Source organism: Mobula birostris, chromosome 1, assembly GCF_030028105.1.
Source record: "Mobula birostris isolate sMobBir1 chromosome 1, sMobBir1.hap1, whole genome shotgun sequence".
Taxonomy (NCBI): Eukaryota; Metazoa; Chordata; class Chondrichthyes; order Myliobatiformes; family Myliobatidae; genus Mobula; species Mobula birostris.
The window spans coordinates 155,844,355-155,864,661 of record NC_092370.1 but is presented as its reverse complement, the minus strand read 5'-3'; the positions used below and the strand labels follow the sequence as shown (position 1 = coordinate 155,864,661).

The 20,307-nt window shown below is 42.2% G+C and overlaps 1 protein-coding gene across 6 annotated transcripts in view; it reads left to right on the top strand.

The window, feature by feature from the left end:
• Window positions 1–20,078, top strand: part of ino80 (INO80 complex ATPase subunit) — a 241,676-nt gene extending 221,598 nt beyond the window's left edge. For 2 of the 6 annotated variants that reach the window (XM_072264538.1, XM_072264545.1), the window contains exons 32-36: window positions 47–135; window positions 8,765–8,938; window positions 10,180–10,333; window positions 14,789–15,001; window positions 17,778–20,078. In XM_072264538.1, the coding sequence (XP_072120639.1) occupies window positions 47–135; window positions 8,765–8,938; window positions 10,180–10,333; window positions 14,789–15,001; window positions 17,778–17,998 (851 nt within the window). In that variant the 3' untranslated portion in view covers window positions 17,999–20,078. The other 4 variants (XR_011886757.1, XM_072264553.1, XM_072264563.1 and 1 more) reach the window with 4 other exon arrangements.
• Window positions 20,079–20,307: the final 229 nt, after the last annotated feature.

Genomic DNA, 20,307 nt, shown 5'->3' with positions numbered 1-20,307 from the left:
TGGATTAGTTGGTTAATTGGTTCTTTCTATTTATCTTTCTGGGAAGTGCGTCTGCGACAAGAAGAAAAGCGGATACAAGAAGAATCAAATAAAGTGAAAGATCGAAAGAGAAAACGAGAAAAATATGCAGAAAAGGTAAAATTATCAACCGAATTGATGCAGCTTTACCATTAGATTTTCTTATTTTTGTAGTTTTTATTATTACTGGTGAGAAAGTAGTACTTTAATATGTCAATTTCCCACATAATAAGGTACCAAGAAGAAATGGTTAACTGAAGTTGCTATCAACTGACCTTGAACTTGTGCCTCATATGTCTCAATCACTTTTTCTCAAGCACAACATGGAAAAGCTACAGTGCAGTGTCCACTGGCACCTTTTGTAACGTGTGGATTTTGATTGGGCAGGTGCATAGTGTAGTTTTGTACTTCATTAATTAATTGAAAATAATTCTTTAAGTACAATAGATTCCAGATAATTGGGCCATTGGTTAATCAGAGCCATCACTTATTTGTGACAACTCTTAAAGAGCAAAAACGAATCAAGAAAATGTTTAGCAGCACACACAAAAGTTGCTGGTGAACGCAGCAGGCCAGGCAGCATCTCTAGGAAGAGGTACAGTCAACGTTTCGGGCCAAGACCCTTCGTCAGGACTAACTGAAAGAAGAGCTAGTAAGAGATTTGAAAGTGGGAGGGGGAGATCGGAAATGATAGGAGAAGACAGGAGGGGGAGGGATGAAGCCAAGAGCTGGACAGTTGATTGGCAAAAGGCATATGAGGGGGTCATGGGACAGGAGGCCTAGGGAGAAAGAAAAGGGGGAGGAGGGGGAAAAGCCCAAAGGATGAGCAAGGGGTATAGTGAGAGGGACAGAGGGAGAAAAAGGAGAGAGAGAAAAAAATGTGTATATAAATAAATAACGGATGGGGTACAAGGGGGAGGTGGGGCATTAGCAGAAGTTAGAGAAGTCAATGTTCATGCCATCAGGTTGGAGGCTACCCAGACGGAATATAAGGTGTTGTTTCTCCAACCTGAGTGTGGCTTCATCTTTACAGTAGAGGAGGCCGTGGATAGACATATCAGAATGGGAATGTGTGGCAACTGGGAGATCCTGCTTTCACTGGCGGACAGAGCATAGGTGTTCAGTGAAACGATCTCCCAGTCTGCGTCGGATCTCGCCAATGTATGGAAGGCCACATCGGGAGCACCGGGCGCAGTATATCACCCGAGCCGACTCACAGGTGAAGTGTCGCCTCACCTGGAAGGACTGTCTGGGGCCCTGAATGGTGGTGAGGGAGGAAGTGTAAGGGCATGTGTAGCACTTGTTCCGCTTACAAGGGTAAGTGCCAGGAGGGAGATCAGTGGGGAGGGAAGGGGGAGACTAATGGACAAGGGAGTCGCGTAGGGAGCGATCCCTGCGGAAAAGTGGGGGGGGGGAGGGAAAGATGTGCTTAGTGGTGGGATCCCGTTGGAGGTGGCGGAAGTTACGGAGAATTCTCCTCTTCTTGGTCCTAACTTTGTTTATTTAGCAGTACAGTGTGGACTGACCCTTCGAGCCAAGCTACTCTTAGCAACCCCACAACCTCAAAACCCTAATCTAATCATGAACAATTTAAAATGACTGACTGACCTACTCAGTCCTACTTTCCTCAGTGGGAGGAAACCTGCACATTTCATGGATAAAAAGAGCAGAGTCTCCTTACAGAATGGTGCCGGATAATTGAACTCCAGAATGCCCTGAGCTATAGTAATGTTGCGCTAACTACTATACTACCATGGCGTTCCAAAATGGCCTGCCTTGAGAGAGATTAAAGCCACACACACAGGCCACTTTCGAGGGAAGGGTGGATCTTTGCCCATCCCACTCAGGTCTTGGAGAAGATTGAAGATGTAGTATGCTTCGGATTTGGCTAATGGAATCCCCTTAGTAGTTCAGGGATTGAGCACCAGATGGAGCACACTGACTCTAGATGAGAAATATCCAAAGTACTGGAACATGGTTTAAATGCCAAAAGCTGTCAGCTGGTATTAAAAACAAAAAGTTGTTTAAAGTTAGTTATACAAAACAACCATTGACTGCTCGCTAGTTCCATTTGCCTGTCTGTATCCCTGTAAACCTTTCCTATCCATGTACCTGTCCAAATGTTTTTTTCCGAAACATTGCAGTTGTCCCCACCCTTACCACTTCCTCTGGCAGTTCATGCCATATACCCACCACCCTCTCTATGGAAAAGCTCACCCACAGGTCCCTTTTAAATTTTTCTCCTTTGACCTGTAAGTCTGTGCCCTCTGGTTTTAATCTCCTCCCCGGGGATAAAGATGACCTCTACGAGGTCACCCCTTGGTCTCTTTCCCATGATGGAAAGGAGGCAGTGGTGAATGTTTTGGTTTATATTTTGCATTTCTTCTGCATACATACTTCCCAACTGTAAGTCAGTCCACATTAGATTTTAATGTAGAATTCCAATCCTGGCTCACCCCACAGCTTTAAGTTTTCAGATTAGTGGTTAGTTTTGTGGAAAGCTTAGAATCACTGTACAGAATGGTCTGTGATTTGCTATTGCTGTAAATTTTAAGCACTTGCATGCCTTTAAACAACATCCCAGTTAAGTAGCAGTTGTCTATTTGCCAAGTCAGTGAATGAGGTCTGGTGAGTGTGTACTTATTTCCTTTATCCTGGGAAGTGGAAATATTTCCTCCATTTATTACCATGAGAGACAAACTATGTTGATTAGTTCTCTAGTCAAACGGATTAAACGCTTCCCCTCTACCTCCATGTGAAGCTAAGGTAGTATAGCATCCTGAATTGCTATCATTTGAACAGGAAGTTAGCTTGTTCAAGTGCTTGCTAAGGATCCTCTGACTCAGGGGATGTTGCTCTCCGCCATTTACAATCTTAACTAGCTACCTATTTGTAAAACAACTTGCCAGAAATTCTCCATAGGATGTGAAGTATACTGAGTTTGAATCAGGGAGTACAATATGTCAGTACACAGTCATTTTTTGTCACGTCTTGCCTTTTAAAATTGTGGGGAGATTGGTGTTTTTGGTGAGGTTATTAAGAATTTCTTGGAAACTTGCCTAGCAATTTCAAAGAGGCTATCATTAATGTCACTGTGTAGCCTAGAGTGCTGCTCCAACCAGGATCAGTTCCCCTACTACTCCCTTATCTCATCTGTTCAGCCGTAAGGTTCAGCCCAGTATTCTCTCCATGGTAATTCAGTTCAAGGTGTCTATAGAAGCTTATTGTTCAAGCAATCTACTCTCTCTCCTTGGCTTTCCAGCTTCCTCTGTTTGATAAATGCATCTGTCCACCCTTCATAATCTCCAATAGGTTTGGATTCAATAACAGAGCAAGTTCTGAAACCTGGGAACTTGTGGAGTTTTGTGTGTAGTTAACGTGGTCATTTAATCGTGTCTTTGCTGAGACTATACAAATCATAATTAGTCTGCAACACTTCCCCGCTAGAACATTTGGTTCTGTCTTTAACCTGAATTTTTTTTACTATAATCACTTTTCTCCTACCCCACACAATCAATACATTTGCTGTCTTCTCTTGCCAGTGCCACACAGGTTCCTTTCTGGGGCACTGGTGTTTATCCTGAGCTTGGTTTATAGCCTGTGCAGCTGTATGTTCAGTAATGATGTCTGTAATCTCCTGACAATGATTTATTCATCACTGCTACTGATCAGATTGCCAGCATTAATAAAGCTGAGTGTCACATCCATGCCAGCTCACTTTAGCACAAGTTCATTTCATGGATATGTACTGGAAGAACAAAACAATTTAACGGATCTATTATTCAACACATGTTGACACATTCATTGCCTCTGACATGCACAGACATGCTCTTCAAAATGTGCATACATGGAATACACAAGCCCTTAACAGAACTAATCATCATAAGATCAGTGGTGCAAAACATACACTCACATTTACAATCATGTTGGACCATGGGTGTGCATGGACATGCACATAATTTGGCACTCATTGTTGCACATGTTAATAGGCATCATTCTCCCGCATGCTCCCAGTCACAGCAATATTTGTGTAAATGACTAAGAAAAGATACTTCTCCAGGTCTCCCTACTTCATTATGTGTGTCATGTAAATATTATTTAATCAAGAATAAATTGAAGTTTCCTCATTTGGTTATAGTAATATAGTGGTTAATTATTGATCCAGGGATGTGCTTAAATTCCACCAAACACATCTTTACCGCTTTCACACTCCCCCCCCACCCCCCCCACCCCCCCCACACACACACTCTGCTTTCCATAAGACCATAAGACAAAGGAGCAGAAGTAGGCCATTCGGCCCATCGAGTCTGCTCCGCCATTTTATCATGAGCTGATCCATTTTATCCTATTTAGTCCCACTGCCCCGCCTTCTCACCATAACCTTTGATGCCCTGGCTACTCAGATACCTATCAATCTCTGCCTTAAAGACACCCAATGACTTGGCCTCCACTGCTGCCCGTGGCAACAAATTCCATAGATTCACCACCCTCTGACAAAAAATATTTTTTCGCATTTCTGTTCTGAAAGGGCGCCCTTCAATCCTGAAGTCATGCCCTCTCGTACTAGGCTCCCCCATCATGGGAAACAACTTTGCCACATCCACTCTGTCCATGCCTTTTAACATTCGAAATGTTTCTATGAGGTCTCCCCTCATTCTTCTAAACTCCAAGGAAGACAGTCCAAGAGCGGACAAACGTTCCTCATATGTTAACCCTCTCATTCCCGGAATTATTCTAGTGAATCTTCTCTGTACCCTCTCCAACGTCAGCACATCCTTTCTTAAATAAGGAGACCAAAACTGCCCACAGTACTCCAAGTGAGGTCTCACCAGCGCCTTATACAGCCTCAACATCACATCCCTACTCCTATACTCTATTCCTCTAGAAATGAATGCCAACATTGCATTCGCCTTCTTCACTACCGACTCATCCTGGAGGTTAACTTTAAGGGAATCCTGTACGAGGACTCCCAAGTCCCATTGCATCTCAGAACTTTGAATTCTTTCCCCATTTAAATAGTAGTCTGCCCGTTTATTTTTTCTGCTAAAGTGCATAACCATACACTTTCCAACATTGTACTTCATTTGCCACTTCTCTGCCCATTCTTCCAATCTATCCAAGTCTCTCTGCAGACTCTCCGTTTCCTCAGCACTACCAGCCCCTCCACCTATCTTTGTATTGTCAGCAAACTTAGCCACAAAGCCCTCTATTCCATAATCCAAATCGTTGATGTACAATGTAAAAAGAAGCGGCCCCAACACTGATCCCTGTGGAACACCACTGGTAACCGGCAGCCAACCAGAATAGGATCCCTTTATTCCCACTCTCTGTTTCCTGCCAATCAGCCAACGCTCTATCCACGTATGTAACTTTCCTGTAATTCCATGGGCTCTTATCTTGTTAAGCAGCCTCGTGTGGCACCTTGTCAAAGGCCTTCTGAAAATCCAAATATACAACATCCACTGCATCTCCCTTGTCTAGCCTACTGGTAATTTCCTCAAAAAATTGTAATAGGTTTGTCAGGCGGGATTTTCCTTTAAGGAATCCATGCTGAGTTCTGCCTATCTTGTCATATGCCTCCAGGTACTCTGTAACCTCATCCTTGACAATCGACTCCAACAACTTCCCAACCACCGATGTCAAGCTAACTGGTCTATAATTTCCTTTTTGCTTCCTTGCCCCCTTCTTAAATAGCGGAGTGACATTTGCAATTTTCCAGTCCTCCGGAACCATGCCAGAATCTATCGACTTTTGAAAGATCATCGCTAATGCCTCCGCAATCTCCACAGCTACTTCCTTCAGAACACGAGGGTGCATTCCATTTGGTCCAGGAGATTTATCGACCTTTAGCCTATTCAGCTTCCTGAGTACTTTCTCTGTTGTAATTGTGACTGCGCACACTTCTCTTCCCTGCCTGCTGTCTTCCTCAGTGAAGACTGATGCAAAATACTTGTTCACTTCCTCTGCCATCTCCTCATCTCCCATTACAATTTCTCCAGTATCATTTTCTATCGGTCCTATATCTACTCTCACCTGTCTTTTACTCTTTATATACTTGAAAAAGCTTTTAGTATCCTTTTCGATATTATTTGCTAGTTTCCTTTCATAGTTAATCTTTTCTCTCTTAATGACCTTCTTGGTTTCCTTTTGTAAGGTTTTAAAGACTTCCCAATCCTCTGTCTTCCCACTAATGTTTGCTTCCTTGTATGCCCTCTCCTTAGCTTTAACTTTGGCTTTGACTTCTCTTGTCAACCACGGTTGCATCCTTTTTCCACTCGAAAATTTCTTCTTTTTTGGAATATACCTGTCTTGCACATTCCTCATTTCTCGCATAAGCTCCAGCCACTGCTGCTCTGCCGTCTTTCCCGCCAGTGTCTCTTTCCAGTCAACTTTGGCCAGTTCCTCTCTCATGCCACTGTAGTTTCCTTTACTCCACTGAAACACCGACACATCAGATTTCGGCTTCTCTTTTTCTAATTTCACAGTGAACTCAATCATGTTATGATCACTGCCTCCTAAGTGATTCCACAGGGATCACTCATTCTGTGATTATCATGTCAGTTCGCCACTCTCCACTAATCTCCCTCCTGGCCTTCATCCCTGCAGGCAGAAAAAGTGCTACACCTCTGCTCATTCACCTCTCCCTCACCGCCATTCATGGCCCCAAAAATCCTTCAAAGTGAGGAGTTGTACTTGAGAGAGGTTGGGCCTCCTGTTGCTGTCCTAATGAACACACCCAAGACAGATAAGGTGCAAAATGATATTTGGAGAAGCTCATAGATGGTGAAAATCCTGCCGACATTTTCAGTATATTCTCTTGTATAGTTAGTAATAATAATGCTTACCTTGCTGTGATTTCATTTTTTTTGCATATTTTACTATAAAACAGGAAAGCACTGAGCATGACATCAATCTAAACTATTCCCATCTGTCTGCACAAGATCCCTATCACTCCATTCCCTGCCTGATTGTGTGTCTGGCTAAATGCTTCTTGAATGTTGCTATCATATCTGGTTCTCTCACTTTCCTTGGCAACACATTCCAGATGCTTTTTGCTCTGTGGGGGGAGGAAAACAATTGCCTTGTGCTTACCCTTTCAACATTCTCTTTCTCATCTTTAAACTTCTGTACTCTTGTATTTAACAATTACACCTTTGTGGGGGGGGGGGGGTTCCGACAACAACCTCAAACTAAGCATTCTCATAATATACCAGTGTCAGATCACCCCTCACACTTTGACACTCCCTCTTCATAGCTTGTGCTCTCTAATCCTGCAGCAACCTGGTGAACTTACACTAACCTTCTCCAAAACCTCCATCTTTCCTGTAATACATTGACCAGAACTACATGCAATACTCCAAATGTGGCCAAACTGAAGTTTTATACGAAACACGAAAAATTCTGCAGATACTTGAAATCCAAATCAACACACGCAAAATGCTGGAAGAACTCATCAAGTCATGCAGCATCTATGGAAAGGAATAAACAGTTAGTGTTTCAGGCCGAGACCCTCCTTCTGGAAATCTGCAACATGACTAGCCAACTTCTATACTCAGTGTCTTGATTGATGAAAACCAGCATGCCTTTACTACCCCCTCAGCTAATGTTGCAGTTTCATGGAACTATGAACTTGCACTCCAAGATCATTCTGTATATCAGTGTTCCTACCAGTCCTGCAGTTTGCATTTGACCTCCAAAAATGTATTACCTCACCTTGTCCAGATAACATTCCATCTGTCATTTCTCTACCCCAAATTTCCAACTGAGCTGTATCCTGTTGTGTTCTCTAACAATCTTCATTATCTGTAAAACATGCTAATCAGATCACATCCACTGCCTTACCCTCTCCAATCATCTATCACCTCAAAAATAACTCAAATTTGTGGCACATGACCTTTCCCACACAAAGCCTGCTGACTATTCCTAATGTCCTCACCTTTCCACGTGCAAGTAAATTTTGTCCCTAAGAATCTCCAATAATTTGATGTAAATCTTACCAGTCTGTAATTTCCTGGGTTATTTAGATTGCCATTCAACAAAAAAAAGCACATGGACAAACTTAACTATTGATAAGTTCAAAAAAATGAGAATAGCCAATAACTAAGGAGGATACAAAGATTTCTGTCAAAGCCAGGCAATCTCCTACCTGTCCTCCAGTATCCTGGGATAGATCCCGTTGCTACGGCTGTCAGAAGGCAACTTCAGCAATAGTTGGGTGGATGGTAGGTAGGTAGGTTTACTTTTGTGGTTCCAGTAACAAGTGTGGGATCCAGGGGTAAAGTTAATGAATTGAGTGTTGGCTGAAATGCATCTGATCATCTTGATAAAGTATATCCTCCACTTCACCTGCAGATGCCTGGCCTCCAGGCCATATGATGTTGGCTTGTTCGCAGCCACTTCAGTTCAGGTAAAGTTGGAATAGATATTCTGGATAAGAATTGTGTTTGCAGCTGTGTCCAGACCTAGATCTTTAATTGATAAAATTGGCTTCACTCTTATTCCGTATCCGCTAAGGTCTTGGAAGTTGTGACAATCCAGGTGAAGGGAATCAACCCATAATGTCAACTGTCTATTTGCCTCGACAGATGCTGCCTGACCTGCTGCTTTCCTCCAGAACACTGTGTTACATTCTTGTAATGTTAATTTGTCATGGAATGTTTAACTGACTCAGATGTAGCATAACTACTATAATAACTAGGTGTGTCTGATCAATAAAGTTTTGATACATTCTGTTTGTTTTCAACAGAAGAAGAAGGAGGATAGTGAGAATGCAATGAAGAGAAGGAAAGATGGCTGGAATATGTTAACACCCTCGTTAGCATCTGCTGATAACTCCAACATGTCCTCAGGAAACATGTCAGCAGACGGAGAGGAATCTTTCATTAGTGTGGACTCAGCTATGCCCAGCCCTTACAGTGAGGTATTGAAGGACCTATAACTAGGCTTTGCAAAGCTGGAGCATACCTCCACCACAAAAATAACCTTTATCGTATCTTAAACACGACCAAACTTGTCTCAAGATGTTTTACAAGCATGTTATGAAATAAAGTTTAAATAGACCACAAGCATGGTTAAATGGAATAAATTGTGGGGAGACACAAACACGAGGAATTCTGCAGATGCTGGAAATTCAAGCAACACACATCAAAGTTGCTGGCGTTCACCAGCAACTTTGAAATTGTGGGGAGAATTTTTTTTAGAAATTCTGGTGTAATCAAGAGGCTAGATTAGGATAAAGTGGGGGAAAAAGGGTGATGGTAGTTACAGAATGGGTGATGCAACTAGGGATTTAATGAAAGTAGAGATTTAAAAAAACAAGTAATTCTTTGCATAATGACCTCCACCTCAATTGATTGTCATATGTGTCACATGAAACAAAGCAGCCAAGGTAGGATGGAACATTCTATGGGAGAGAAGTTTGAAAGAAAAGCCTTCAACTCCAAGTACCAAGTGAGAGGGATAGTTGAGGAAGAAAGCTTCTAGAACTAAATAAGCCTTATAAAATGATTATCCTCAGAAAAGAGTACAGAATCTAAATGCTTGTATTTTGACGAGCCTGAATTAGTCAAGGAATTAGGAAGAGAGGTGAATAAGTGGAACACAAGGATATACAATCAATGTGGGAAGGACAGAAGGGATCATAATAAAGGAATTAATTGCTTCACATGTTTGCTCAGATGAGGTCTGTATTGTATGTCATAGCTTTAAGAAATGAAATTGTTTCACCACAATTTCACCTGGCTTCTACAACCTTTTATTGGAAGCAGTCTTGCATAAGGTGAGTCAAGCTGATGTGTTGTTGCAGAAAGTTGAAATTAGAGGACCCACTTGGATAAATATTTTCGACCCAACTATAAAGGGCCCCTGTATGTTTATCAGAATGAAATTTGACAATCAATTGCCTGTGTTATTTTCTCTGTCCTTTTTCCATTCTTAGTTGACTTTATGAATTCTTTGCAATAGATGCACATATTTCTATCCTATTAGCACAATGTATATATCCCTATTTGGCTGCTCAGTATAAATGATGTGCGGGAACTCTGGCATGGATAAGGCATGGATTGTTATTTACATGTGGTGGTTAAAGGAGATTTAATTGTGCACATGCATTGTTCCAAAAACACAGGTTGCCAGTGTAATCTATGATCTCCATTCCCATAGATATCAATGAGTAGTGAACAGCACACGGGATCTATTGCACCCGATGAAAGCAGCAGTGACCTTGTCATTGTGGATGACCCAACATCAGCCTCTCAATCCAGAGCAACCAATTCTCCAGTCTCCGTTGCAGGTTCAACTTCAGATCACATGAACGGTATGGCTCTGAGGCATCTTTCACAGTGTGCTATAATCTTTCCTACTAAATGTAACCGGCCATAACAGGGTGGTAATTTTGTAACCTTGAACTGAAACCTGGTGGTGTTGCGTGAGTTTGAGTCACCCACGATAGTGATTGTCACCCTTTCTGTTTAATTGTGCAGTTTCCTGTTTGTTTTGTTGTTCCACTCAAGCTTGTGATTATAAATAGAATTAGCAGCTGGGGATTAGTGGGAGTCAGGAGAACAATTCAGCTGTGATATCAGTCTAAAGTGTCAATTTGTAATCTTCCCCTCAACCATTGGTGAATTGTTTTCTCATATCCTGCTGGTAATTCTTGACAAATGCCTGTGTATATGTGCCAATGTATCTGCTCGGAGAGACTGGGTGAGGGGGGCAGTCACTACCATTGAAGAAATGTAGGATGGGTTAATGTGGGAAAGCCAAAAGTAAGAGCCTTTTCCATTATCCATTGTATACTGAAATTAGCTTCTGACTCTGCACAGCATTGGATACCTTGTAACCAGTTCTGATTCTTGATGTAGGTATTCAGCAAGGCAACATGTTAAAATCATGGACTAAATTCATTTCTGTAACTACTGATGAATTGAAAGTCACAGAACACTACACTGAGAGCTGAAAGTCATAAAACAGTACAGGACAGAAACCAGCCCTTTGGCTCATGTAGTCCATTTTGAACTATCATTCTACACTGTCCCTTCGACCTGCACCCAAGATGTAGCTCTCCATACCCCTCCCATCCATGTACCTGGTTCAAACTTCTCTCAAACATTGAAATCAACATCACATCTACCACTTGTGCTGACAGCTCATTCCACACTCTGGGTGAAGCTTCCCTTCGTGTTCCCCTTAAACATTTCACCTTTCATACTTAACCCAGACCTCTAGTGGTAGCCTCATGCAACCTCATGGGGGGGTGGGTGGGGAGGGAGAAAGCCTGCTTGCCTTTACCCTATCTGTATCTTCCATAATTTTGTATACCTCTGTCAAATCTCCCCTCAGTCTTCAATGTTTTAGGGAATAAAGTCTTAGCCTTTTCAGCTTTTTCCTATAACTCAAGTCCTTACGTCCTTGCAACAACCTTGTAATTTTTTTCTGCCCTCTTTTCAATCATATTGATATTTTTCCTGTACTTTGGTAACCAAAACTCCAAAATACTCCAAATTAGGCCTCACTAACATCTTATATAACTTCAACATAACATCCCAGCTCCTCTATGCATACTTTGATTTATGATAGCCAATGTGCTAAAAGTTTTCTTTATGACCCTGGCTGCATGTGACACCACTTTGAAGATCTTTTCAGATCCCTCTGTTCTACCATATTCTTCGGTGCCCTACTGCGCACCGTGCAAGTCCAACCTTGGTTTGTCCTGCCAAAGTACGACACCTCACACTTGTCAATAAATTTCATCTGTCATTTTTCAACCTATTTTTCCAGCTGGTCCAGATCTCACTGCAAGTCTAGATTGTCTTCCTCGCTGTCCACTACACCCCCCCAATCTTCGTGTCACTACAAATTTGCTGATCCAATTTACCACATTATCATTCAGATTATTGATATAGATGACAAGCAACAACAGACCCAGCACTGATCCCTTTGGCGCACCACTAGTCACAGGCCTCCAGTCAGAGAGGTAACCATCTGCTATCACTCTGACTTCTCTCATGAAGCCAATTTCTGATCCAATTTACTACCTCAACTTGAATGCCACGCGACTGAACCTTCTTGACCAACTTCCCATGTGGGACCTTGTCAAAGGCCTGGCTAAAGTCCATGCAGACAACATCCACTGCCTTGCTTTGATCAACTTCCCTGGTAACTACCTTGAAAAACTATAAGATTGGTTGGACGTGACCTACTACACACAAGCTGCACTGACTGTTCCTAATCAATCCCTGTCTATTTAAATATTTGTATATACAGTGCCTTAGAATATCTTCCATTAGCTTTCCCACTACTGATGTCAGGCTCACTGGCCTACTGTTTCCTGGTTTAATTTTAGAGCCTTTCTTATACAACAGAATAACATTAGCAATCCTACAGTTGTCTGGTACCTCACCCATGGTTGAGGACGTTTTAAATATCTCTGCTAGGACTCCGGCAATTTCTGCACTAGCCTCCCACAGGGTCCAAAGGAACACTTCGTCATGCCCTAGGGATTTATTCACCCTAATTTCTTGATTGGTCAGGGAATAAAGGGATATGGGGAAAAGGCAGGAATTTGGGGCTGAGAGAAAAATTGGATCAGCCATAATGAAATGGTGGAGCAGACTCGATGGGCCAAATGGCCTAATTCTGCTTCTATATCTTATAGTCTAATTTGCCTCAAGACAGTAAACACCTCCTCCATAATTCGTATATAGTCCACGACCTAACCGCTGTTTTGTCTCACTTCTAGAGACTCTGTGTCCGTCTCCAGAGTAAATACAGATGGAAAAATCCATTTAAGATCTCCCCCATGTCTTTTGGCTCCATGCATAGGTGATCACTCTGATATCCCAGTGAATCAATTTTGTGCAGTACTATCCTTTTGCTCTTAACGTATCTGCAGATGCCCTTGGAACTCTCCTTCACCTTGTCTGCTAGAGTAGCTTTTTTCTTTTAGCTCTCCTGATTTCCTTAAGTGTTCTCTTATACTTATTGTACTCAAGTATCTCATTTACTCCCATTTGTTATGCATCTTTCTTTTTCTTAATCAGGGCCTCAATATCCCTTAAAAACCAAAGTCTCTCAACCTGTCAGCTTTGTCTTTTATTCTAAAAGAAACATACAAACTCTGTACTCTGAATTTCACTTTTGAAGGCCTTCTGCTTGACCAAGCACACCTTTGCCAGAAAACAGACCGTCCCATTCCACATTTGCCAGATCCTTTCTCCATAATTATCTTGAAACTAATGGCATTATGACCTTTAGATGCAAAGTGTTCCCCTAAGCAAGCTTCTGTCACTTGCCCTTTCTCATTCCCTAATACTTTATTGTCGCCAAACAATTGGTACTAGAACGTACAATCATCACAGTGATATTTGATCCTGCGCTTCCCACTCCCTGGATTACAAATATTAAATATTAAAGATATTAAAAATAGTTAAAATTAGTAAGTATTAAAAATTTAAATTATAAATCATAGAAACATAGAAAATAGGTGCAGGAGTAGGCCATTCGGCCCTTCGAGCCTGCACCACCATTTATTATGATCATGGCTGATCATCCAACTCAGAACCCCGCCCTAGCCTTCCCTCCATACCCCCTGATCCCCGTAGCCACAAGGGCCATATCTAACTCCCTCTTAAATATAGCCAATGTACTGGCCTCAACTGCTTCCTGTGGCAGAGAATTCCACAGATTCACCACTCTCTGAGTGAAGAAGTTTTTCCTAATCTCGGTCCTAAAAGGCTTCCCCTTTATCCTCAAACTGTGACCCCTCGTTCTGGACTTCCCCAACATCGGGAACAATCTTCCTGCATCTAGCCTGTCCAATCCCTTTAGGATTTTATACATTTCAATCAGATCCCCCCTCAATCTTCTAAATTCCAACGAGTACAAGCCCAGTTCATCCAGTCTTTCTTCATATGAAAGTCCTGCCATCCCAAGAATCAATCTGGTGAACCTTCTTTGTACTCCCTCTATGGCAAGGATGTCTTTCCTCAGATTAGGGGACCAAAACTGCACACAATACTCCAGGTGTGGTCTCACCAAGGCCTTGTACAACTGCAGTAGTACCTCCCTACTCCTGTACTCAAATCCTCTCGCTATAAATGCCAGCATACCATTCGCCTATTTCACCGCCTGCTGTACCTGCATGCCCACTTTCAATGACTGGTGTATAATGACACCCAGGTCTCGTTGCACCTCCCCTTTTCCTAATCGGCCACCATTCAGATAATCTGTTTTCCTATTTTTGCTACCAAAGTGGATAACTTCACATTTATCCACATTAAATTGCATCTGCCATGAATTTGCCCACTCACCCAACCTATCCAAGTCACCCTGCATCCTCTTAGCATCCTCCTCACAGCTAACACTGCCACCTAGCTTCGTGTCATCCGCAAACTTGGAGATGCTGCATTTAATTCCATAAATAGAATTAATTTCATAAATAGAAAATAGAAAAATGGGAAGTAAGGTAGTGCAAAAAAACCAAGGGGCAGGTCCCGATATTTGGAGGGTACGGCCCAGAACCGGATCAGGATCCGTTGAGCAGACTTATCACAGTTGGAAAGAAGCTGTTCCCAGATCTGGCCGTACGAGTCTCTTGAACCTTCTCCCGGAGAAGGAAATCTGGTATCTCACTCCCTCTAGTTGGGATCTATATTTACTGATTAAAGAAACTTTATGACAAACACTATCCTATCCAGCATTTTACAGTATGGGAGTACTAGTCAATATGTAGAAAATGAAGATCAACTACTATCATAACCTTACTTTGCAGGTGTTTCGCAAGACAAGTCTGGTTCCAGCATGGGCCCTTCAGGCAGGGGCAGGGGACGTCCAAAAGGATCTGGGACTACATCAAAGAGTTCAGGAAAGAATCGAGGGAGAAAGTCCACTGCTGGTAGTGCAGCAGCAATGGCAGGAGCCAGGGCAGGAGCAGCAGCCGCTTCAGCTGCTGCATATGCAGCATATGGGTACAGTGTGTCCAAAGGTAAGGAACTGGCTGAACACTTACTAGGAGCATCGTGCATGTCAGCCTGGGCTTAGTGTGACCATACTTGCCCTTTTTAATATTTTAATTTGCTTTATTGAGATAACAGCTCAGTATAGGCCCTTTTGGCCCTTTGAGCTACGCCACCCAGCAACCCCTGATTTAACCCTAGGCTAATTACAGGACAATTTAATGTGACTATTTAACCTACTAACTGATACATCTTTGGACTTTGCAAGAAGCCAGAGTTCCCGGTGAAAACCCATGCATTCCACAGGGAGGATGTACAGATGACATCAGAATTGAACTTTGAACTCCAGTCCCCCAAGTTGTAATAGCGGTGCACAAGCAGCTATGCTATATCATCAGCCTTGAACCAGTGAGAGCAAGTTCATTTCTATTGGCTCATCACAGTTTTGGGTTAGTCAACAAGTTGATCCAATAGTATACATGCATACTCTGATAATAAATGTACTTTTAACTTTGAACATGGTACTGATTTCACATCCTGGGATTAAATTATTTTCTGGAGTTGGCACTGTTACATGGAGTGCACTTTTTTTGTGCTATGTTTACTACAATTGTGAAAAACTGACAGCACTGAGTCATATTATAGAAGGATAATTGTCATATTTGTTTTCTGAAATCAAGGACACTCCCAACATTTGATCTTATTCCCTGATGATCCCTTTGCTGCCCGATATCAAGGTATACAGAAGGACTAAAGAACCCCTACAAAGATCCCTTGCTCAGTGGAATTCATCACCTGGCTCTTTCTTCAAAAACAGAATTAATATTCTTATAAAACTGATTCGGACTCAGCAAATCTTCATAAGATAGGTGAATGAACTGCAAAATGGTTTCAGTTTAATGCAACATGCAATACTTTGTACAGAAAATAAAACTGTAGCAGACTTTAACTCTTATAGGCAATAACTTATTATCTGTTATATCTTACATCGCTGATTCAAAGCCAACACATAACCTTTGGGTGAAATAACATTAAGGTTAAGTGGATAATATTATAGTTGTCAACAAGCCTGCACAGCAACCTTTGGTGCACTATAGACAGTAGCATTGAGGTTCTGTGGGCAACATTTGAGGTACTGAACAGCATTTGGAACTTGTGTTCGTATGTACTATAAACATAGAATTAAATCACCAATAAAACTGCTGAAGCTATTGCATGTTCTTCTCTAGTATGAGCTTGTGGTGTTTGTTTCATTCTTTGACATCTTGGTTTATGGGTTAGCATATTCCCTTTCTGAGCTATTCTTTCTGTTATTGACAGCTGGATTCCCATTGGCTGAATTCTAGCCAGTATAGGTCTCCCAGTGGCAGTCAGTTCTATCCTCAATTCTTTAATTGCTTTGCTTGAAGTAAAACAAATGCACTCAGTGGCTATTTTAATACATCTGTCCTTAATGCAAATATCTCATCAGCCAATCATGTGGCAGCAACTCATTGCAAAAAGCATGCAGACATGGTCAAGAGGTGCAGTTGTTGTTCAGGCCAAACATTAGAATGGGGAGAAATCTGATCTACTAAATAACTTTGACTGTGGAATGATTGTTGGTGCCAGAGAGGGTGGTTTGAATATTGCTGGCCTCCTGTGATTTTCACACCATACAGTCTCTAAGGATTATAGAGAATGGTACAAGAAATGAAACATCCAGTGAACAGCTGTTCTATGGGCAAGACCACTTTGTTAATGAGAGAGGTCAGAGGAGAATGGCGAGACTGGTTCAAGCTGACAGGAAACTCAAAATAACCATGCATATAATAATGGTGTGCAAAAGAGCATCTCTGAACACACAACACATTGAACTTTGAAGTGGATGGGCTACAGCAGCAGCAGAAATGCACAGTGGGTTTCACTCCTGTGGCCACTTCATTATGTGAAGGAGGTATCTAATAAAGTGCCTGCTGAGTGCAGATTGTGAAATGACATATTTATACATGTTTAAAGACGGAAGCCTGAATCAAGGTGGCTTATGTTCATAATAATGTTCATTAAATGTCTCCTTTCCTGAAGGTGAGGTTGAATGCAATGTGTTGTTAATGCCTGATCCAAAATTAAGCACTTGCTATTTAGAATTTCAAACAGGAGACTGCCTGTAGGAGATAGTTCATTGTCTTACTTGGATTCAAGATCGTTCTAAACTTGCAGCACAATATTTCTTCTTAATTCTGCCTGTATAGGTTCTATTTCAAATTAGCTAGATTGCTGAAATATTACAAAGCACTTACAGTACACGAGATGATTCAGAAGATGGGATCTATTTGAATGTTTCTCCACCCAACCTATCAGCATTTATTTCTACCCCTTTTTTCGTTGTATTTGAGACACTCTAGAGAGAAAAATGCATCACAAACCTGTGTTGTACCCATGCTGAATCTGCTTAATGGAAGAGCACACAGGGAGCTTTACTCTATCTGTGTTGTACTTGTCCTGGGTTGTGTTTAAAGGGACATTGCAGCACGCGCATCAGTTGAAGTATATTCTGTTTTGCACCTACCCTTGGAGTGATTGAGCAGTGTAAAAGGAACTTTACTCTGTAATTGGCCTGTGCTGTAATGGATAGTGCAAAGGAAATTTCATTCTGAACCTGCCCTGGTGATGGAGATTTACTGTCACCCATTGGTGCCACACCTGCAAGGAAGCATTGGCACTTCCTCATTTTGGTGAGTGAAATGTTGAGACTGAAGATCTGCATTTTAATTCTGGTTGTTTTGTCAGTGTTGAACGTTCCCATGTTTCCTCTTTACTCTCCAGGTATGGCAAATAGTGGCCCAGGACAGTCTCCTCTCTCCCGGCCAACTAGCAGCAGCACATTTGGAATGATGAGCACCTCCCCCATGGGCTCACCGCACAGCCTGTCAAACAGTGTACCAGGAACACCACAAACCCCAGCCGACACTAGCACACCTGCTCTATCACCTGGCAAGAAAGGCAGCAGGGGTCTGGTTCAGCCTCCATCAGCTGGGGGCCGGTAACCACCAGCATTAATGTAGTTGGTGGTGGTGGTGCCGGGCGAGAGGGAGGGGTGTGATTGTATTGAGAGGGAGGGGCGGTGGGGGTGTCACAAATTTCACATGTAAGGGTTTAAAATTTAAAAAGCCTAATAAGCAAAATCATGGAAAAAGCCTTTTCCTCTGAATGATGTGTACATAATGTTTACCATGAGAGCACAGATTCTTGGTTCGTTTTTTTTTTGAATGTGCTATTTTTTTATCGATGAACTTGTAAATATGTACAAAAAATGGAAAAAATCAAACAGAAACTGCTATCTTTTACTAACCCAACAGAGGCTTGTGAGAATCCAGCTGAGTGATGAATAGTAATTTTATGAAGAGATTGTATGTGTGTGAATTTTTACTAGTTTCCAGTGCTGAAAGGTAAACATTCTGAAGTCCTTGTGTTTAATTTGCAGAGGTATTAGCCAGTTGCCCTTGAGAACAGAAGCATCATTTGCCCTGTGTCACCCTCCATGCTGCCTCCTTTCCACAACTACATGTTACTGTTCAGTGGTGGTGCTGTTCCCTCCAGCTGCTAGGAGGGGCTTCCAAATGCATCTCTGTCTGATGTGCTGGTGGTCTCCCCTTTTCACAGACCTTACTGCTTCGATTGGAAACTCCCAGGCTGTCCACAAGTATTTGTAAATTGCTAGGACAGGCAGAACTTGGCAGCTATCAATTCACGTAGGGGTATTCCCTGACATAGCGCTGCTGCCTGGTGTTTTGATATACTTTATCACGTGTTGATTCCTGCAAATTACCCCTCAGGTTTCTGACCTTTCCTGCATGCCATCAAGAAGAGCCCGATTGTGCACAGATAGCACTGTGACACAGCTTTAGCTCTGGTTGTGTACAGGAGTTTCTCTACCTGTTGTTTTTCCCTCTATGCCTTTGTGTGTACCCATTCCTGGACCCTCTGGCACTCAATCCACTTTCCCTGGCGTTCTGTCTGCTCTCCACTCTCTTTGTTCTCTGTCTCATTCTGACCCACATCAAAGGTCTTGCTGTTTGTTCTCCTTTTTGCCTCCGATTTGGCTTCTTTCCCTTGTTATGAGCAAAAGAAAAATATGCAATATTTTAAATGACGTGTTTTTATGAATGTTAAAATCTGGAGCATGTGCAGTGAATGCTGCTGCTCATTTGAATCTGTTGTCCTCTCAGTTGCCACCCTTGGTGTTGCCTTTCATCCCTGGTAGAACGCCAGGCTAGTTTTTCCATCCAGTGGAATGGATCTGTTGAAAGATTTAATGTATAATTTAGAAGACATCGTTCTGCTTGTACGGACAGCTCTGTGAGATATGCTGCAACAGCCCTCATCACCACCCCTCCCCCATACAGTAGCTCTCCATTTGCTTCAAGGTAGAGTAGAACCTGAACAGAGTTAATCCATGGAAGGCGCTTGTCTTTTAAAACATCCAGAGGACAATTGACAACAGAGGACACTAAAATTATGATGATTCTTGTCCCATACTTCAGGTTACATTCCACTTCCACCCCCAGTATGTGTCAAGTACAGAATCTTCACTGTAAGGCATCTCTGCTTTCTCATGGGCAAGCACATGCTTTTTCCTTTTCCCTTGGCCAAGTATTGAATGGTGCCTGTTGAGGTGGGATCCTGGAGCCCTGTTCCAAATGGCCACGCTCTGTTTATTCTGGTCTGCTGATAATACACACATTATATCTCTGTATTCCAACACTTGCATGTTCTGTTTAAGACTTTTTAAAAACTGGGCATTGAGTCAGGGAAATAGTTTTTAATTCTGTATTGGCCTGTGCAGAGATTCAGCTTGTGGCCCAGAGAACAAAGTGGGGAAGTTTTGAGGAGGATGCATGGAGGAGGGGGCCTGAAGGGTTATATGTGCAATGTATGCAGTATTAGTTCTCGGAATCAGTTCTTCCCTGCCCACCTCCACATTGTGGGTTGGTTGACTGATTTGTTTTACTGCACCCCCATAACTTAACACAATCAGTTAATGAAATCACACATGATTTGTGTTCAACTTTAGCAAGACTGATTCAGGTACAAACTGTGTCACAATAAAATCAGTGTCTAATGAAATACTGGTGTTCGTGCTTCTTGATGTAAGCTTGGCTGTGAAATAGAGCGTTTTTTGGCAAATTCACTTAGACAGTGCATTCCCTCCAACTTTGATTCTTGGACCAAGCACAACACCTACTAAATGACAATAAAAGAGGACTGCGTGTCCTCATAATCTAATAATCTAAAAACACCTGGACTAAACCAGGGCAACAGAGGGACTAAATGCATTACTAAATGACAATAAAAG